The sequence below is a fragment of the Phocoena phocoena genome, chromosome 15 (genome assembly GCF_963924675.1).
Source record: "Phocoena phocoena chromosome 15, mPhoPho1.1, whole genome shotgun sequence".
In the NCBI taxonomy this organism is placed as follows: Eukaryota; Metazoa; Chordata; class Mammalia; order Artiodactyla; family Phocoenidae; genus Phocoena; species Phocoena phocoena.
In genome coordinates this window covers 22,286,074-22,307,603 of record NC_089233.1, presented here as the reverse complement: position 1 = coordinate 22,307,603, position 21,530 = coordinate 22,286,074, and the positions used below count along the sequence as shown (strand labels likewise).

The window sequence follows — 21,530 nt, the reverse complement described above, 5'->3', positions numbered from 1 at the left end:
ATAGACAAAATGCAAGAAACATTTAACAAGCACCTAGAAGAACTAAAGATGAAACAAACAATGATGAAAAACACAATAAATGAAATGAAAAATACTCTAGATGGGATCAATAGCAGAATAACTGAGGCAGAAGAATGGATAAGTGACCTGGAAGATAAAATAGTGGAAATAACTACTGCAGAGCAGAATAAAGAAAAAAGAATGAAAAGAACTGAGGACAGTCTCAGAGACCTCTGGGACAACATTAAACACACCAACATTCGTATTATAGGGGTTCCAGAAGTAGAAGAGAAAAAGAAAGGGACTGAGAAAATATTTGAAGAGACTGTAGTTGAAAACTTCCCTAATATGGGAAAGGAAATAGTTAATCAAGTCCAGGAAGCACAGAGAGTCCCATACAGGATAAATCCAAGGAGAAATACGCCAAGACACATATTAATCAAACTGTCAAAAATTAAATACAAAGAAAAAAGATTAAAAGCAGCAAGGGAAAAACAACAAATAACACACAATGGAATCCCCATAAGGTTAACAGCTGATCTTTCAGCAGAAACTCTGCAAGCCAGAAGGGACTGGCAGGACATATTTAAAGTGATGAAGGAGAAAAACCTGCAACCAAGATTACTCTACCCAGCAAGGAGCTCATTCAGATTTGATGGAGAAATTAAAACCTTTACAGACAAGCAAAAGCTGAGAGAGTTCAGCACCACCAAACTAGCTCTACAGCAACTGCTAAAGGAACTTCTCTAGGCAAGAAACACAAGAGAAGGAAAAGACCTACAATAACGAACCCAAAACAATTAAGAAAATGGGAATAGGAACATACATATCAATAATTACCTTAAATGTAAATGGACTAAATGCTCCCATCAAAAGACACAGATTGGCTGAATGGATATAAAAACAAGACCCATATATTTGCTGTCTACAAGAGACACACTTCAGACCTAGAGACACATACAGACTGAAAGTAAGGGGATAGAAAAAGATATTCCATGCAAATGGAAACCAAAAGAAAGCTGGAGTAGCAATTCTCGTATCAGACAAAATAGACTTTAAAATAAAGACTATTAGAAGAGACAAAGAAGGGCACTACATAATGATCAAGGGATCGATCCAAAAAGAAGATATAACAATTGTAAATATTTATGCACCCAACATAGGAGCACCTCAATACATAAGGCAAATACTAACAGCCATAAAAGGGAAAATCGACAGTAACACATTCATAGTAGGGGACTTTAACACCCCACTTTCACCAATGGACAGATCATCCAAAATGAAAAGAAATAAGGAAACACAAGCTTTAAATGATACATTAAACAAGATGGACTTAATTGATATTTATAGGACATTCCATCCAAAAACAACAGAATACACATTTTTCTATAGTGCTCATGGAACATTCTCCAGGATAGATCATATCTTGGGTCACAAATCAAGCCTTGGTAAATTTAAGAAAATTGAAATTGTATCAAGTATCTTTTCTGAACACAACGCTATGAGACTAGATATCAATTACAGGAAAAGACCTGTAAAAAATACAAACACATGGAGGATAAACAATACACTACTTAATAACGAAGTGATCACTGAAGAAATCAAAGAGGAAACCAAAAAATACCTAGAAACAAGTGACAATGGAGACACAACGACCCAAAATCTATGGGATGCAGCAAAAGCAGTTCTAAGAGGGAAGTTTATAGCAATACAGTCCTACCTTAAGAAACAGGAAACATCTTGAATAAACAACCTAGCCTTGCACCTAAAGCAATTAGAGAAAGAAGAACAAAAAAACCCCAAAGTTAGCAGAAGGAAAGAAATCATAAAAATCAGATCAGAAATAAATGAAAAAGAAATGAAGGAAACGATAGCAAAGATCAATAAAACTAAAAGCTGGTTCTTTGAGAAGATAAACAAAATTGATAAACCATTAGCCAGACTCATCAAGAAAAAAAGGGAGAAGACTCAAATCAATAGAATTAGAAGTGAAAAAGGAGAAGTAACAACTGACACTGCAGAAATACAAAAGATCATGAGAGATTACTACAAGCAACTCTATGCCAATAAAATGGACAACCTGGAAGAAATGGACAAATTCTTAGAAATGCACAACCTGCCAAGACTGAATCAGGAAGAAATAGAAAATATGAACAGACCAATCACAAGCACTGAAATTTAAACTGTGATTAAAAATCTTCCAACAACAACAACAACAAAAATCTTCCAACAAACAAAAGCCCAGGACCAGCTGGATTCACAGACGAATTCTATCGAACATTTAGAGAAGAGCTAACACGTATCCTTCTCAAACTCTTCCAAAATATAGCAGAGGGAGGAACACTCCCAAACTCATTCTATGAGGCCACCATCACCCTGATACCAAAACCAGACAAGGATGTCACAAAGAAAGAAAACTACAGGCCAATATCACTGATGAACATAGAGGCAAAAATCCTCAACAAAATACTAGCAAACAGAATCCAACAGCACATTAAACTGATCATACACCAGGATCAAGTGGGGTTTATTCCAGGAATGCAAGGATTCTTCAATATATGCAAATCAATCAACATGATACACCATACTAAAAAACTGAAGGAGAAAAACCATATGATCATCTCAATAGATGCAGAGAAAACTTTCGACAAAATTCAACACCCATTTATGATAAAAACCCTGCAGAAAGTAGGCATAGAGGGAACTTTCCTCAGCATAATAAAGGCCATATATGAGAAACCCACAGCCAACATCGTCCTCAATGGTGAAAAACTGAAAGCATTTCCACTAAGATCAGGAACAAGACAAGGTTGCCCACTCTCACCACTCTTATTCAGCACAGTTTTGGAAGTTTTAGCCACAGCAATCAGAGAAGAAAAGGAAATAAAAGGAATCCAAATCAGAAAAGAAGAGGTAAAGCTGTCACTGTTTGCAGATGACATGATACTATACATAGAGAATCCTAAAGACGCTACCAGAAAACTACTAGAGCTAAACAATGAATTTGGTAAAGTAGCAGGCTACAAAATTAATGCACAGAAATCTCTGGCATTCCTACACATTAATGATGAAAAATCTGAAAGTGAAATCAAGAAAACACTCCCATTTACCATTGCAACAAAAAGAATAAAATATCTAGGAATAAACCTACCTAAGGAGATAAAAAGACCTGTATGCAGAAAATTATAAGACACTGATGAAAGAAATTAAAGATAAAAAAAAAAAAAAAAGAAATTAAAGATGATACAAATAGATGGAGAGATATACCATGTTCTTGGATTGGAAGAATCAACATTGTGAAAATGACTCTACTACCCAAAGCAATCTACAGATTCAATGCAATTCCTATCAAACTACCACCGGCATTTTTCACAGAACTAGAACAAAAATTTTCACAATTTGTATGGAAACACAGAAGACCCCGAATAGCCAAAGCAATCTTGAGAACGAAAAATGGAGCTGGAGGAATCAGGATCCCTGACTTCAGACTATACTACAAAGCTACAGTAATCAAGACAGTATGGTACGGCACAAAAACAGAAAGCTAGATCAATGGAACAGGATAAAAAGCCCAGAGGTAAACCCACACACGTATGGTCACCTTATCTTTGATAAAGGAGGCAGGAATGTACAGTGGAGAAAGGACAGCCTCTTCATAAGTGGTGCTGGGAAAACTGGACAGGTACATGTAAAAGTATGAGATTAAATCACTCCCTAACACCATACACAAAAATAAGCTCAAAATGGATTAAAGACCTACTTGTAAGGCCAGAAAATATCAAACTCTTAGAGGAAAACATAGGCAGGACACTCTATGACATAAATCACAGCAAGATCCTTTTTGACCCACCTCCTAGAGAAATGGAAATTAAAAATAAACAAATGGGACCTAATGAAACTTAAAAGCTTTTGCACAGCAAAGGAAACCATAAACAAGACCAAAAGACAACCCTCAGAATGGGAGAAAATATTTGCAAATGAAGCAACTGACAAAGAATTAATCTCCAAAATTTATAAGCAGCTCATGCAGCTTAATAACAAAAAAACAAACAACCCAATCCAAAAATGGGCAGAAGACCTAAATAGACATTTCTCCAAAGAAGATATACAGACTGCCAATAAACACAGGAAAGAATGCTCAACATCACTAATCATTAGAGAAATGCAAATCAAAACTACAATGAGATATCATCTCACACCAGTCAGAATGGCCATCATCAAAAAATCTACAAACAATAAATGCTGGAGAGGGTGTGGAGAAAAGGGAACACTCTTGCACTGTTGGTGGGAATGTAAATTGATACAGCCACTGTGGAGAACAGTATGGAGGTTCCTTAAAATACTACAAATAGAACTACCATATGACCCAGCAATCCCACTACTGGGCATATAACCTGAGAAAACCGTAATTCAAAAAGAGTCATGTACCAAAATGTTCATTGCAGCTCAATTTACAATAGCCCAGAGATGGAAACAACCTAAGTGTCCCTCATCAGATGAATGGATAAAGAAGATGTGGCACATATATACAATGGAATATTACTCAGCCATAAAAAGAAACGAAATTGAGTTATTTGTAGTGAGGTGGATGGACCTAGAGCCTGTCATACAGAGTGATGTAAGTCAGAAGAGAGAGACAAATACCGTATGCTAACACATATATATGGAATTTAAGGGAAAAAAATGTCATGAACAACCTAGGGGTAAGACAGGAATAAAGACACAGACCTACTAGAGAATGGACTTGAGGACACAGGGAGGGGGAAGGGTAAGCTGTGACAAAGCGAGAGAGAGGCATGGACATATATACACTAACAAACGTAAGGTAGATAGCTAGTGGGAAGCAGCCTCATAGCACAGGGAGATCAGCTCGGTGCTCTGTGAACACCTAGAGGGGCGGGATAGGGAGGGTGGGAGGGAGGGAGACGCAAGAGGGAAGAGATATGGGAACATATGTATATGTATAACTGATTCATTTTGTTGTAAATCAGAAACTAACACACCATTGTAAAGCAATTATACTCCAATAAAGATGTTAAAAAAATTTTTAAATAAATAAAGATAGAAAACTTTCCCAAATTCACGTTGAAAATTCTCTGTTCAGCATAAAGAGCGGTATGGGCTGTACAACTTGGCTAGATATCTTCCTTCACCTCATATATTTCCTGGGATTGTCTACGTATCTTGGAGGGCAGTGCCGAATGGTGGGAAAACTCCCTACATAGTGAAAACAGAACATACTTCCTAGTCTCTGAAATAGAAAAAGTCATGGAGGTATGAGTACATGAAATTCCAGATCATTGTTCAGAAGGAGATTCAACTCCCAGACTCCCACACTCTACTGTAGCAAACAGCAAGAGGAGATGGAGCATTCAATTCACCCAACGTACAAAAGCCTCAAAAGCCAAACTATGGTAAACTTAGCAGCCAAACTCTTACCAAGTCCGGATTCTTGACATTCTGACCCCTCACAGATTGCAACCTAGCACAAGTACTTTGAAGGATGTCATTCAGATATTCATTAGCCCTCTCAATTGTTTTGATATTATCCTTCAACAAAATATATTGAATCAATAATAATTACTCATTACTTTTACTTCCGTTTTCAGAATGTAATCTAGGCAGAGAAGGGATTTTTACCTTAAATTTAAGTGCTTCGTCAAAGAGCATCTTATTCTGTCTAGTGGTTTCTTGAAGATGTTTCTTTGAGTCATTCACCTATGCAAATATGTACAAAAGGAACCAGAGTTATAAATACTATCTTCTCGTGTGTGACTCCTTCCACAAATACAGAGAACAGTGCTTTACGTCTGTGGAGCTTGCTTTGAATCTGGACTGTTTATGGAACATATGAAATAGGACAGTAGTATGAATGAAAAGAGAGCAAAATAACCGAACTCCCAGAGGTGGAAGGAATTGAAGGTGAAATCATGAAAAATGATAAAGGACAAAGATACCATCTGTTCCAAAGTAGATATATTTTCTAAAAGTTCTGTGTTTTCCTTCACCAAATTATTGATCTTCTCTGATATTTGCTGTAAATTAACTAAAAAGAGATAAAATAATTTCTAAGATTAGTAGGAAAACCCAGTAAAACTGAATTATCTCAATGTTCTAGCAGCAGACACATGTTATCTGTAATTGACTTTTAATCTTTACTTTTATGCCTAAAAAAAGCAAATTTTAGTTAGTAGAATTTTAAACGTAAGAAACATTATTTCAATGGGATTCCTATTTAAAGTGTTTTCAAAAATGAAGAAGAGGGCTTCCCTGGTGGCACAGTGGTTGAGAGTCCGCCTGCCAATGCAGAAGACACGGGTTCGTGCCCCGGTCCGGGAGGATCCCACATGCCGCGGAGCGGCTGGCCCCATGAGCCATGGCCGCCGGTCCTGCGCGTCCGGAGCCTGTGCTCCGCGGCAGGAGAGGCCACAACAGTGAGAGGCCCAAAGAGCAATAAGATGACTTCTAAATTCTCTCCCATCTATGAGTACCATTCTTAGAAAGCTCAATAACTTCAACTAGCTGTGTCATCACCAAAGATGAAATAGAAAAATCAAACATCCTGCCAACTTACATTTCTTGCCTCCAATTACTAAGGTAAATATATATGTTGATGGAAAAAAAAAATCATATTACATCCAGATTCACCCCTCCATCAGCCCCTATCTGCAGTTCCTCCGAGTCTTCTCCTGTTTCGACGATGCCATAGCAATGCAGGTGCTTTATACACTGTCTCGACAAATCCCCTGCCTTTGCCCCAGGTCCATCACAGTGGACACCACCACCCACATGCCCATTTTTACAACGCAGCTCCCCTACCTGCTGCCTCATCGCTCGCCATCCAACCCCGGGTCCTCTCTGGAAACTTCTCAGACCTTAGGTTTTCTCGTCCTCCTGAACCCAGGTCCCCTGTCCCCCACTTCTGGACGCTTCTTCCTTCCTTTGAGAACTCCCAAGATTTCCCATGGGCAGTGGCCAAAATCGATTTGATGACAGAGATACAAGAATAATCAAATACACAAGCAGAGTGGGAGGTTTTCACACCTCTCCCTCAACAAGTCATACAATGAGCACCACAGAACATCTGTAAGGTATAGAAGATCTTAATAGCAAACCATTTTAATCATATAGCTATATCCATATATCCCTCAATATCACATAACAACTGCAGAGGAAACATTAATTTCAGGCACATATAGTGTAATTACAAAAATTAACCTTATTTATTTTGGCCATAAAGCAAATTTCAACATATTTCAGAGGAATGAAATCACACAGAGCATGATTTTTGGTAATGCCATTGTGCTAGAAGAGTCCTGATGAAAAGCTAACTAGAATTTCCCATGTTTGGAAATTGAGAAGTACACTTACAAATAAAATACGAGCAAAGAAGAAAACCCGAAGGGAAAGATGTTACAGTTGAACTGCATTACGTGGTCATGATGATATGGTAATAAAATAGGTTTCCTTCTGGCTTGCGAATTCCACTTTGTGTGACCATACAGACGGTACGGGTATGGTCTCAAAATCATCCGTAATTAGTGTAGACATTTTAACACCTGAAACAGGGCTAGATACATCACCTGTTAGCATGGGCTTTAGCTTATGAACCTAAACAGGGGCGAAAAAAATCCAGTCTGACTCTCATTATTGATTGCCAGGGACCTCCAGAAATTGAGAATTTCAATGGAGAAAGTTCACCAGCTTCCTTTCTGGGGGATCTGAGGACAGCACCCAAACAGCTTGGCAGTACCAGGAGTGCTGGGTGGGGAGAGCCAAGCAGGTGGGCTGGGGCCCAGGGACCCAGGTGGTTAGACAAAGCCCATTGGTGATGGTCTGTTCTGGGCCCTGTCCTGAGGTGAAGTTCCTAAAGGTGCTTTTATGTGTGACTGACAGAGTGGTTTCCCAGCTCATTCAGGCCCAAGACAGCTTTAAAGTCATTGCTTTAAACCCCATAGATTTTATTATTATGGAAACTTATTGTAAACAGGAAACATTCTATTACTGTTATAATGGAAAATCAATGTCTTTTACCATAAATACAAAGAAATGATTAAAAAAAACCAAGCAAAACAAAAACAAAAAACAGGGACAACTAAACAATAGTGTTGAAATCTGTTTAGATGCAGTTGCCTGCCTACAGAGTCCCACGTTTGGGCTGTGTGGTTATAAAGAGACAGACTAGGCACAGAAGGGGTGGAAGTCAGACTAGCCGCGAAGTGAATGGGAGGCAGACGCAGCCTGTAAGGGACTGGGGACTTCCATGAACGGTGCCAGGGTCACCCTGGTTACAGCTCAAGCAGGGATGAGGGAAAGAAGGAGAAGTGAACAGAGTTAAGGGGCCTGGAAAGGGTGAGACCATTCATGCAGCAGACGAAGCATCCCCAAAGCGGGTTCAGCCTCCCATCCAGGGGAGGAGCCCTCCGTGGCCCCTGAAGGCAGGGCCAGGAGCCTTGGGCTTGAGACCCAGCTTGAGACACAGCGGTGTGACCCTGGGTGGGTTTCCTCCCTAAGATGGAAATGCCCAGTCCTGTGTCCAAAGGCTGTCACGAGGACAAAGGGAGGCCATGTGCTGAGCGCCTGTGCCCATCAGCTTCATCATCTCCCAGGGGCGACTGTCCTCCCAGAACCGGCACCTTAGAAGCTGTGAAGGCTTTAAAGGCCCCTCCTGTTACCAGCCTGTGCTAACCACTGTACTTTGCAGGCATCTTCTTACGGCCCATACCATCTCTATCCCCACTGCACAGATGGAGAGTCAGGGAGAGGTGTTGTACCAGGCTGAGAAAAGGGTCAGGGGGGACTTGGGTCTGGGTGGGAGTGGGGGGAATGTTGGGAGAGGAAGAAGCTGGAGCTGAGGCCTCCAGAGAGAGAAGGGGCCAGAGAGAATCTTTGCCTTGGCTCAGGGTCAGCCCTGCTCAGAAGATGAAGCAAACCAGGCGACCATGGTCACACCTCACTCCTCCACCTCGGGCTGATGGTCGGTCATTGCTGTGGTGATGATAATATTATCATACAATGGTCCTGATGATGCCTTTACTGTCACTTTTGTTATTGTGGGAGAGGGCACAGCCCACCCTGACAGACAGCGCGGGTCCTGGGGAGGCACACTTTTTTCCCTCTTTTGACTTTGGGATCTGCTAGGCCCCATGCAACACCCCCACGTTAAGTGCATGCTGTCATAGCCCAGTCCTTCCCCTGTGCCCTGTCCCCAGAGCCACCCTACCCTGGCCATTCTCTGGTGTCTCAGAGCATAAGCACAGCCCTCTGGGAGGCCCTCAATGGGACAGGTGCCTAGCACTGGGTTCGGAGCCAGGAAAACACCCCCTTCCATGACAGCCTAGGTGGGGTAGGTCATGCTGATCTCGAGGGTGTGGTGGCTTGAAGCAGGATCTCAGTTCCCTGACCGGGAATCAAACCCAGGCTGTGGCAGTGAAAGTGCTGAATCCCAACCACGAGGGCCGGTGGGATTGAAACAGGACCTCAGTCCTTGTCTTCTTTGAAGAAAGAATTCAGCAAAGAGACAGAAGGTAGGGAAGCAGATAAAGCGTTTATTAGAAGAAAAGTACATGCGGAAAGACACACGGATGGGCTCAGAGAGAGAGAGTCACGCTTTTGGGGTGGCTTGAATTGCTTATACGGCTGCATTTCTCCGGGTTCCCTCTAGCCAATCACCTTGATTCATCTTGCTTTGTGCCCATATTTGGTCTGACTCAGGGTCCTACCCAATGTGCACGTGCATCTTTAAGCCAAGACAGATTCCGGCGTGAGAGTCTCTGAGAGGTTGGCAGGACATGTTATGGGCTAGCGCCCCCTCCATTTTCTGACCCCTGAGGAACCGTTTTGTGCATGTGTAGTCCAGGAGGTCTCCTTGACCTCAAGAATGAAAAATATGGGGATTCCCTGGTGGCGCAGTGGTTGGGAGTCTGCCTGCCGGTGCAGGGGACACGGGTTCGTGCCCCGGTCTGGGAAGATCCCACATGCCGCGGAGCGGCTGAGCCTGCGCGTCCGGAGCCTGTGCTCCGCAACAGTGAGAGGCCCGCGTACCGCAAAAAAAAAAAAAAAAAAAAAAAAAAAAAAAAATGGTAGTCTTATCTTTTCACTCAGGCAGAGCTGAGCTTCTCTCTGCTCCTGCCTTTATCTTTTCCTTGAAATGTCAGCAGGAGACAAGCTCCAGCTGCTCAGCCTGGAGCCCGTCTACCTTCTACCTCAATGCCACGGTCTATTCATCCCGACTGCCTGTGGAGGTATCCACTGGAGTGCCAGAACTGTCTGGGAATATGTGTGTGTGTGACTGTGGTTGTATAAGTCTGCATGTATGAACCTGTGTGTCTGAGTTTCTGTGTCTGTGAGCATCTCGATTGTGAACGTGAATTTCCCACTGCACAGCACTGAGACATTGAGTGTCTCTCTGGTTTTATCTGTACGCATTTGTGTCTGCACCTTTGTCACTGAATGAGTGTACGTTGGTTGTACAAATCCGTGTGTGTGTCTGTGTCTCAGGGCATATGGGTCCGTGGAGTTGTGTCTGTGTTTTGTATGTGTGTGACTGTGCTGTGTGTGAAGTTGCTGTCCCTTTGGGTGTTCCTGATTGTATCTGTGTGTTTGTCTTCTTTTTGTGCCTGTGTGTATGTGGCTGTGTTCTGTGTCTATGTCTCTGCCTCCATGTCTGTGTGTGTGCGTGTGTGTGCCTCCTTGGGGTGTGTGTGGGTCTGCCCTGGGGGGCTGTCTCACATGGCCCTGAGTATGTGTACTTGTGTGTGTATGTGTGTGTGTTCCCCCCAGGGTGTCCTTGCCTGCGTTGGTCTGTGTGTGAGCTGTCCATGAGCCCAACACCTGAGTCCCCAGGTGAGGCTGGGGGTGATTCTTTACCTGTGCGTCTCTGTGTTTGTGATGTCTGTGTATTACCCTGTGAGTGTGTATATCTGTGCACCTCAGAAGAGGGCAGCTGCAGAGGGGATCTCCCTCTCGGTGACCCCCCAGGAATGGGTGAGAAGGAGACAATATGCGCTTCTCTCACCCCCAGGCTCAGCCTCTTCTGCCTCTGCTCCTTCCAGCCTCTGGTGGTTCCATCTCAGGCCGGAAGGATGGATGGAGTGAAGGGTTAGTTCACAGGACCACAGGCCAGGGGTGTCAGAGGGCTCTGGATGGCAGAGCGGATTACACAGTATAAGGAGAGGTGCCTGGGGAGGACTCCGGGCCCCTGGGGAGGGGCTGGGGGGCAAAGCTCCTGGGTCCCTGGGAAGGGCTGGAGGAGTCCTGCAGGATTCCTGGGCCCCCAGAGGGCAGGTACTCACTCACCTGCACTGGTCCAGGCTGGGACCTGCAAGCAGCAACAGCAGCAGCATTATTGGTGGGACGAGAGGCAGTGGGTCCACTGGAGGGTGCAGGTGAGGGATGGTGTGGCAGGCAGGTGTCGTCACCAAGCCGGGCTGCCCTCCCCTCTTCTCCATTCCCCAGACACCACACTTGCCCTGCCTCCCGCCTCACCCCCAGTTGGGCAGAGGCAAGCTAGGCAGGAGCAGACCCCGGGGGCCACATGGACTGTTCCTCCTAGACCTGTATGTCCTGGTCATTGACTGGGCCACAGAGTCTCTGGAACCAGGAGGGAGAATCAGGCCCTGGGGCAGTCTCTGATGGGGGTTGGGGGAATTACGAGGGACAGCATTTAGCACTGGATCTTTCCCAGAATAAATGCACAACAGACTCACTGTGGATGCTGAGTCAGTATTTAATTTGCTTCAGCCCCATTCTGAGCGCTCAGCTGGGCAATCTGAAAGGAACAGGGAACTTGGAGGAAGGATAGTGATTGATATTAATTTAAAAGAACAAAAATGCTGGAATGTTGACACTCCCGGCTCTCTTTCAAGTCAACTCTCTCAGCGTTCCTCTCCTCACCCTCACCATCGTGAGGAACCTGAGGCCGCCAGGCATTTGGCCAACATCACACAGTGGTTTCTGAGTTTTCTGCCAATTACATCTGACCAAACTCCTTCTTCCGGAGTTCACTTCTTTTTATCTTGCCAGTGATGGTTTTGGGCAGCTCTGAGACAAACTCCACCTGGTTGAGGATAAAGCAAACACATACTAAGTCCCCCCGTCATTTTCTATCAACCCTCAGCTCCCCTCCTTTGCCCTCTCACAGTCCCCCAGAAAGGCTGGCGCCATGTGGGGGCCTTAATGGGGTTCACCATTTATGTCAGATTCTCCTCTGACCTCCTGAAGTTGGATGCAGCCCTTCTATGTACTTTGACCAGTGAAATATGAGAAAGAGTGAAGTGTGCCACATTTAACAGAAAAGTTGGGAGTCATTGAGACAGGCCACCCCCTCTGTCCATGTCTTCTAGTACTCTGGGAGGTACCTACGTGGTGGCTGCTCCTTTATCCTGGTCCCAGGATGAGGGGATGTGGAGCAAAGGCTGCGGGAAAGCTATGGTGGACAAGTGGCGTGAGCAAGAAAGGCACCGTCCTTGTTATAATCCACTGCAACTTTGGGACTGTTTGTTACCCACAGTAACATGTAGCCCGTCCTGACTGGTACGCATCCTCTACTCTACTCTCGATAAAGCATCAGATGCTAATGTTAGCAGCATGAACTCTGTTGTCAGATACACATGGGGTTGAATTCCAGCTTCTATTTACTCTAATCTCAGGCAACTTACTTTGAGTCTCTAAGCCTCAATTTCCTCTCTGTAGACTGGGATGATTATCTCAGGGTGTGGGGAGGATTAAATGAAATAATAATGCATGTAAAGCATTGAGTCCAGGGCCTGGTACCCACAGTAAATGCTCAATAAATGTTAGCTATATAGCTTTATAATATGTATTGATTGTAAACATTCAGACAATGCAGCAAAGTATTTCTACAAAAGAAGGAAATTTTAACTTGTTTTTAAACATATCAGATAGCACTACGTATTTCTTAGCCTGCTTTTTTTCTCAATATTACTGTGATATTTTATGCTAAAAATCTTCATCATCAGTTTAAACTACAGAATCATATTAAATTCCACGAGTAATTTCATCCTTTCTCTATTGCTGCACAGTTTCATAGGTTGTGCACAGCATTTAAAACCAATGAAGTTGAGCAAAAAATATCAGAATGTGTTACATGCTGTTAGGGTAAATATCATGTTGTTCTTTGTTGTTTGCTATGTGTGTATATGGGTGTTAGGTTGCAATACAGAATGTATTTCTCATGACAGAATGTTTTTTAATAGCTTGGAAGTTGCTGGTTTGGGCGTCTTTTTCAAATTTTGAAAGATTATAGATAACCTTCCTGGACATCCTTGGGCAATTGTCTGATTTTTTCCTTTAGGCTGACACTCCAGCAATGGATGAGTTTCTGGCACAGGATCGAGGTTCCACCCGATTCAGTGGGCTCCCTCACACCCCTAAGCTGAAATGCTTCTTCTGCAGAGAAAAATATTAGTGCTCTTGGCTACTTAGGCTTCACCCCAGACACTGTATGAGACTTGAGGCAGTGGAGCCCCCAGAACCACTCACAGGGACCAGACCCCATCCATCTGCTCTCGCTCACCTTCCTTGGGTACTTGTACGGGGCTGTCACTGACTTCACATGCTGCTGCAGCTCCTTGGTGAGCTGGTCTCGATCACGGGACAGGAAGTTTGGGTTCAGGACAATGAAAGCCTTCACTACCTGCAGTGAAGAACCAGAGTGGAGGCTCAGGGCGAGGGACAACCAAAGAATAGTTTAAGGAGTAAATGCCTGGGACTTCCCTGGAGGTCCAGTGCTTAAGACTCCGCACTCCCACCACAGGGGCCGTGGGTTTGAGCCCTAGTCAGGGAACTAAGATCCCGCGTGCCATGCCACACTGCGCGGCCAATAAATAAATAAATAAAAATTTAAAAATAATTTTCAGTTTAAAAAATTTTTTAATTAAAAAAAATTTTAAATAAAATGCTTACAAAATTAATGGGAAAACCAACTGAGAACAGAGCCTTTGGAAATTCCAGGTTCAAATCTCAATACTTCCAATTTCCACTCTTTGCCTTCGAACATTACTTAGCCTGTCTTAATCTCGATCTCCTTCTCTGCGAAATGGGGAGAGGACAGGTGCATTCCTCATCAGGTTCATGCAAAGATTCCATGAGATAATACACATAAAACGTGAAGCCAGTTTAAATGTATTTGTATTCCTATCATTTTTATCATCACCATTTTCACTATTATTTTAGGTAGAGTTCTGCGGGCATTTAATAATAGCTAAGACCTTGTGGGCCTTTAATAATGTTGGTATTTTATTAGTTTCCTATTATTATTTATGTCCTCATTTAACTTCTCAGGGATTGTACATAGAAGGTGTTCAATAAACACTTGTTGGATCAAGGATGCATGCTCTGGAGCCAGAGTGCTCAATTTCCCACCACCTATTAGCTGTGTAATCCAGGCAAGTTATTTAACCTCTTTATGCCTCTGTTTCCTTCTCTGCATAAAGGTATTAAAAGAGTCCTTAATTCATTGTGTTCTGTGAGGGATAAATGGGCCGACACCCAGTAAGAGCTGATTAACTGCTAGATGGCAGCAGCGGCAGCATTCACTGTCAGCTTCATTTCAGTCACGGATGAGGCCACAGTGCTTCCTGCTGACCACATCGTGTAAGTGCACATGCACATCAACCATGCCCTCCCTTCACCCTAGGTCCAAGGCTGGGTAGGTATGGCCGGGAAGTTTTCCCCTCACCTGCCTTCCCAGCCCCACGCCCAGCCACGATGACCTCCAGGTCCCGTTCCTCACCTCCCCTCGAATCGGGTCCGGGCTGCTCACCACAAAGAAGGGCACTACATAATGATCAAGGGATCGATCCAAAAAGAAGATATAACAATTGTAAATATTTATGCACCCAACATAGGAGCACCTCAATACATAAGGCAAATACTAACAGCCATAAAAGGGAAAATCGACAGTAACACATTCATAGTAGGGGACTTTAACACCCCACTTTCACCAATGGACAGATCATCCAAAATGAAAAGAAATAAGGAAACACAAGCTTTAAATGATACATTAAACAAGATGGACTTAATTGATATTTATAGGACATTCCATCCAAAAACAACAGAATACACATTTTTCTATAGTGCTCATGGAACATTCTCCAGGATAGATCATATCTTGGGTCACAAATCAAGCCTTGGTAAATTTAAGAAAATTGAAATTGTATCAAGTATCTTTTCTGAACACAACGCTATGAGACTAGATATCAATTACAGGAAAAGACCTGTAAAAAATACAAACACATGGAGGATAAACAATACACTACTTAATAACGAAGTGATCACTGAAGAAATCAAAGAGGAAACCAAAAAATACCTAGAAACAAGTGACAATGGAGACACAACGACCCAAAATCTATGGGATGCAGCAAAAGCAGTTCTAAGAGGGAAGTTTATAGCAATACAGTCCTACCTTAAGAAACAGGAAACATCTTGAATAAACAACCTAGCCTTGCACCTAAAGCAATTAGAGAAAGAAGAACAAAAAAACCCCAAAGTTAGCAGAAGGAAAGAAATCATAAAAATCAGATCAGAAATAAATGAAAAAGAAATGAAGGAAACGATAGCAAAGATCAATAAAACTAAAAGCTGGTTCTTTGAGAAGATAAACAAAATTGATAAACCATTAGCCAGACTCATCAAGAAAAAAAGGGAGAAGACTCAAATCAATAGAATTAGAAGTGAAAAAGGAGAAGTAACAACTGACACTGCAGAAATACAAAAGATCATGAGAGATTACTACAAGCAACTCTATGCCAATAAAATGGACAACCTGGAAGAAATGGACAAATTCTTAGAAATGCACAACCTGCCAAGACTGAATCAGGAAGAAATAGAAAATATGAACAGACCAATCACAAGCACTGAAATTTAAACTGTGATTAAAAATCTTCCAACAACAACAACAACAAAAATCTTCCAACAAACAAAAGCCCAGGACCAGCTGGATTCACAGACGAATTCTATCGAACATTTAGAGAAGAGCTAACACGTATCCTTCTCAAACTCTTCCAAAATATAGCAGAGGGAGGAACACTCCCAAACTCATTCTATGAGGCCACCATCACCCTGATACCAAAACCAGACAAGGATGTCACAAAGAAAGAAAACTACAGGCCAATATCACTGATGAACATAGAGGCAAAAATCCTCAACAAAATACTAGCAAACAGAATCCAACAGCACATTAAACTGATCATACACCAGGATCAAGTGGGGTTTATTCCAGGAATGCAAGGATTCTTCAATATATGCAAATCAATCAACATGATACACCATACTAAAAAACTGAAGGAGAAAAACCATATGATCATCTCAATAGATGCAGAGAAAACTTTCGACAAAATTCAACACCCATTTATGATAAAAACCCTGCAGAAAGTAGGCATAGAGGGAACTTTCCTCAGCATAATAAAGGCCATATATGAGAAACCCACAGCCAACATCGTCCTCAATGGTGAAAAACTGAAAGCATTTCCACTAAGATCAGGAACAAGACAAGGTTGCCCACTCTCACCACTCTTATTCAGCACAGTTTTGGAAGTTTTAGCCACAGCAATCAGAGAAGAAAAGGAAATAAAAGGAATCCAAATCAGAAAAGAAGAGGTAAAGCTGTCACTGTTTGCAGATGACATGATACTATACATAGAGAATCCTAAAGACGCTACCAGAAAACTACTAGAGCTAAACAATGAATTTGGTAAAGTAGCAGGCTACAAAATTAATGCACAGAAATCTCTGGCATTCCTACACATTAATGATGAAAAATCTGAAAGTGAAATCAAGAAAACACTCCCATTTACCATTGCAACAAAAAGAATAAAATATCTAGGAATAAACCTACCTAAGGAGATAAAAAGACCTGTATGCAGAAAATTATAAGACACTGATGAAAGAAATTAAAGATAAAAAAAAAAAAAAAAGAAATTAAAGATGATACAAATAGATGGAGAGATATACCATGTTCTTGGATTGGAAGAATCAACATTGTGAAAATGACTCTACTACCCAAAGCAATCTACAGATTCAATGCAATTCCTATCAAACTACCACCGGCATTTTTCACAGAACTAGAACAAAAATTTTCACAATTTGTATGGAAACACAGAAGACCCCGAATAGCCAAAGCAATCTTGAGAACGAAAAATGGAGCTGGAGGAATCAGGATCCCTGACTTCAGACTATACTACAAAGCTACAGTAATCAAGACAGTATGGTACGGCACAAAAACAGAAAGCTAGATCAATGGAACAGGATAAAAAGCCCAGAGGTAAACCCACACACGTATGGTCACCTTATCTTTGATAAAGGAGGCAGGAATGTACAGTGGAGAAAGGACAGCCTCTTCATAAGTGGTGCTGGGAAAACTGGACAGGTACATGTAAAAGTATGAGATTAAATCACTCCCTAACACCATACACAAAAATAAGCTCAAAATGGATTAAAGACCTACTTGTAAGGCCAGAAAATATCAAACTCTTAGAGGAAAACATAGGCAGGACACTCTATGACATAAATCACAGCAAGATCCTTTTTGACCCACCTCCTAGAGAAATGGAAATTAAAAATAAACAAATGGGACCTAATGAAACTTAAAAGCTTTTGCACAGCAAAGGAAACCATAAACAAGACCAAAAGACAACCCTCAGAATGGGAGAAAATATTTGCAAATGAAGCAACTGACAAAGAATTAATCTCCAAAATTTATAAGCAGCTCATGCAGCTTAATAACAAAAAAACAAACAACCCAATCCAAAAATGGGCAGAAGACCTAAATAGACATTTCTCCAAAGAAGATATACAGACTGCCAATAAACACAGGAAAGAATGCTCAACATCACTAATCATTAGAGAAATGCAAATCAAAACTACAATGAGATATCATCTCACACCAGTCAGAATGGCCATCATCAAAAAATCTACAAACAATAAATGCTGGAGAGGGTGTGGAGAAAAGGGAACACTCTTGCACTGTTGGTGGGAATGTAAATTGATACAGCCACTGTGGAGAACAGTATGGAGGTTCCTTAAAATACTACAAATAGAACTACCATATGACCCAGCAATCCCACTACTGGGCATATAACCTGAGAAAACCGTAATTCAAAAAGAGTCATGTACCAAAATGTTCATTGCAGCTCAATTTACAATAGCCCAGAGATGGAAACAACCTAAGTGTCCCTCATCAGATGAATGGATAAAGAAGATGTGGCACATATATACAATGGAATATTACTCAGCCATAAAAAGAAACGAAATTGAGTTATTTGTAGTGAGGTGGATGGACCTAGAGCCTGTCATACAGAGTGATGTAAGTCAGAAGAGAGAGACAAATACCGTATGCTAACACATATATATGGAATTTAAGGGAAAAAAATGTCATGAACAACCTAGGGGTAAGACAGGAATAAAGACACAGACCTACTAGAGAATGGACTTGAGGACACAGGGAGGGGGAAGGGTAAGCTGTGACAAAGCGAGAGAGAGGCATGGACATATATACACTAACAAACGTAAGGTAGATAGCTAGTGGGAAGCAGCCTCATAGCACAGGGAGATCAGCTCGGTGCTCTGTGAACACCTAGAGGGGCGGGATAGGGAGGGTGGGAGGGAGGGAGACGCAAGAGGGAAGAGATATGGGAACATATGTATATGTATAACTGATTCATTTTGTTGTAAATCAGAAACTAACACACCATTGTAAAGCAATTATACTCCAATAAAGATGTTAAAAAAATTTTTAAATAAATAAAGATAGAAAACTTTCCCAAATTCACGTTGAAAATTCTCTGTTCAGCATAAAGAGCGGTATGGGCTGTACAACTTGGCTAGATATCTTCCTTCACCTCATATATTTCCTGGGATTGTCTACGTATCTTGGAGGGCAGTGCCGAATGGTGGGAAAACTCCCTACATAGTGAAAACAGAACATACTTCCTAGTCTCTGAAATAGAAAAAGTCATGGAGGTATGAGTACATGAAATTCCAGATCATTGTTCAGAAGGAGATTCAACTCCCAGACTCCCACACTCTACTGTAGCAAACAGCAAGAGGAGATGGAGCATTCAATTCACCCAACGTACAAAAGCCTCAAAAGCCAAACTATGGTAAACTTAGCAGCCAAACTCTTACCAAGTCCGGATTCTTGACATTCTGACCCCTCACAGATTGCAACCTAGCACAAGTACTTTGAAGGATGTCATTCAGATATTCATTAGCCCTCTCAATTGTTTTGATATTATCCTTCAACAAAATATATTGAATCAATAATAATTACTCATTACTTTTACTTCCGTTTTCAGAATGTAATCTAGGCAGAGAAGGGATTTTTACCTTAAATTTAAGTGCTTCGTCAAAGAGCATCTTATTCTGTCTAGTGGTTTCTTGAAGATGTTTCTTTGAGTCATTCACCTATGCAAATATGTACAAAAGGAACCAGAGTTATAAATACTATCTTCTCGTGTGTGACTCCTTCCACAAATACAGAGAACAGTGCTTTACGTCTGTGGAGCTTGCTTTGAATCTGGACTGTTTATGGAACATATGAAATAGGACAGTAGTATGAATGAAAAGAGAGCAAAATAACCGAACTCCCAGAGGTGGAAGGAATTGAAGGTGAAATCATGAAAAATGATAAAGGACAAAGATACCATCTGTTCCAAAGTAGATATATTTTCTAAAAGTTCTGTGTTTTCCTTCACCAAATTATTGATCTTCTCTGATATTTGCTGTAAATTAACTAAAAAGAGATAAAATAATTTCTAAGATTAGTAGGAAAACCCAGTAAAACTGAATTATCTCAATGTTCTAGCAGCAGACACATGTTATCTGTAATTGACTTTTAATCTTTACTTTTATGCCTAAAAAAAGCAAATTTTAGTTAGTAGAATTTTAAACGTAAGAAACATTATTTCAATGGGATTCCTATTTAAAGTGTTTTCAAAAATGAAGAAGAGGGCTTCCCTGGTGGCACAGTGGTTGAGAGTCCGCCTGCCAATGCAGAAGACACGGGTTCGTGCCCCGGTCCGGGAGGATCCCACATGCCGCGGAGCGGCTGGCCCCATGAGCCATGGCCGCCGGTCCTGCGCGTCCGGAGCCTGTGCTCCGCGGCAGGAGAGGCCACAACAGTGAGAGGCCCAAAGAGCAATAAGATGACTTCTAAATTCTCTCCCATCTATGAGTACCATTCTTAGAAAGCTCAATAACTTCAACTAGCTGTGTCATCACCAAAGATGAAATAGAAAAATCAAACATCCTGCCAACTTACATTTCTTGCCTCCAATTACTAAGGTAAATATATATGTTGATGGAAAAAAAAAATCATATTACATCCAGATTCACCCCTCCATCAGCCCCTATCTGCAGTTCCTCCGAGTCTTCTCCTGTTTCGACGATGCCATAGCAATGCAGGTGCTTTATACACTGTCTCGACAAATCCCCTGCCTTTGCCCCAGGTCCATCACAGTGGACACCACCACCCACATGCCCATTTTTACAACGCAGCTCCCCTACCTGCTGCCTCATCGCTCGCCATCCAACCCCGGGTCCTCTCTGGAAACTTCTCAGACCTTAGGTTTTCTCGTCCTCCTGAACCCAGGTCCCCTGTCCCCCACTTCTGGACGCTTCTTCCTTCCTTTGAGAACTCCCAAGATTTCCCATGGGCAGTGGCCAAAATCGATTTGATGACAGAGATACAAGAATAATCAAATACACAAGCAGAGTGGGAGGTTTTCACACCTCTCCCTCAACAAGTCATACAATGAGCACCACAGAACATCTGTAAGGTATAGAAGATCTTAATAGCAAACCATTTTAATCATATAGCTATATCCATATATCCCTCAATATCACATAACAACTGCAGAGGAAACATTAATTTCAGGCACATATAGTGTAATTACAAAAATTAACCTTATTTATTTTGGCCATAAAGCAAATTTCAACATATTTCAGAGGAATGAAATCACACAGAGCATGATTTTTGGTAATGCCATTGTGCTAGAAGAGTCCTGATGAAAAGCTAACTAGAATTTCCCATGTTTGGAAATTGAGAAGTACACTTACAAATAAAATACGAGCAAAGAAGAAAACCCGAAGGGAAAGATGTTACAGTTGAACTGCATTACGTGGTCATGATGATATGGTAATAAAATAGGTTTCCTTCTGGCTTGCGAATTCCACTTTGTGTGACCATACAGACGGTACGGGTATGGTCTCAAAATCATCCGTAATTAGTGTAGACATTTTAACACCTGAAACAGGGCTAGATACATCACCTGTTAGCATGGGCTTTAGCTTATGAACCTAAACAGGGGCGAAAAAAATCCAGTCTGACTCTCATTATTGATTGCCAGGGACCTCCAGAAATTGAGAATTTCAATGGAGAAAGTTCACCAGCTTCCTTTCTGGGGGATCTGAGGACAGCACCCAAACAGCTTGGCAGTACCAGGAGTGCTGGGTGGGGAGAGCCAAGCAGGTGGGCTGGGGCCCAGGGACCCAGGTGGTTAGACAAAGCC

The 21,530-nt window shown here is 41.9% G+C and overlaps 1 protein-coding gene across 2 annotated transcripts in view; it reads right to left on the bottom strand.

Moving 5' to 3' along the window:
- Window positions 1-11,712: 11,712 nt before the first annotated feature.
- The window catches only part of LOC136134931 (acyl-coenzyme A synthetase ACSM1, mitochondrial), a 51,542-nt gene continuing 41,724 nt past the window's right edge, over window positions 11,713-21,530 (bottom strand). For both annotated transcript variants that reach the window (XM_065892719.1, XM_065892720.1), the window contains exons 13-14: window positions 13,538-13,657; window positions 11,713-12,058 (exon numbers count right to left, since the gene is read on the bottom strand). In XM_065892719.1, the coding sequence (XP_065748791.1) occupies window positions 11,972-12,058; window positions 13,538-13,657 (207 nt within the window). In that variant the 3' untranslated portion in view covers window positions 11,713-11,971. The remainder of the gene's footprint in view (window positions 12,059-13,537; window positions 13,658-21,530) is intronic.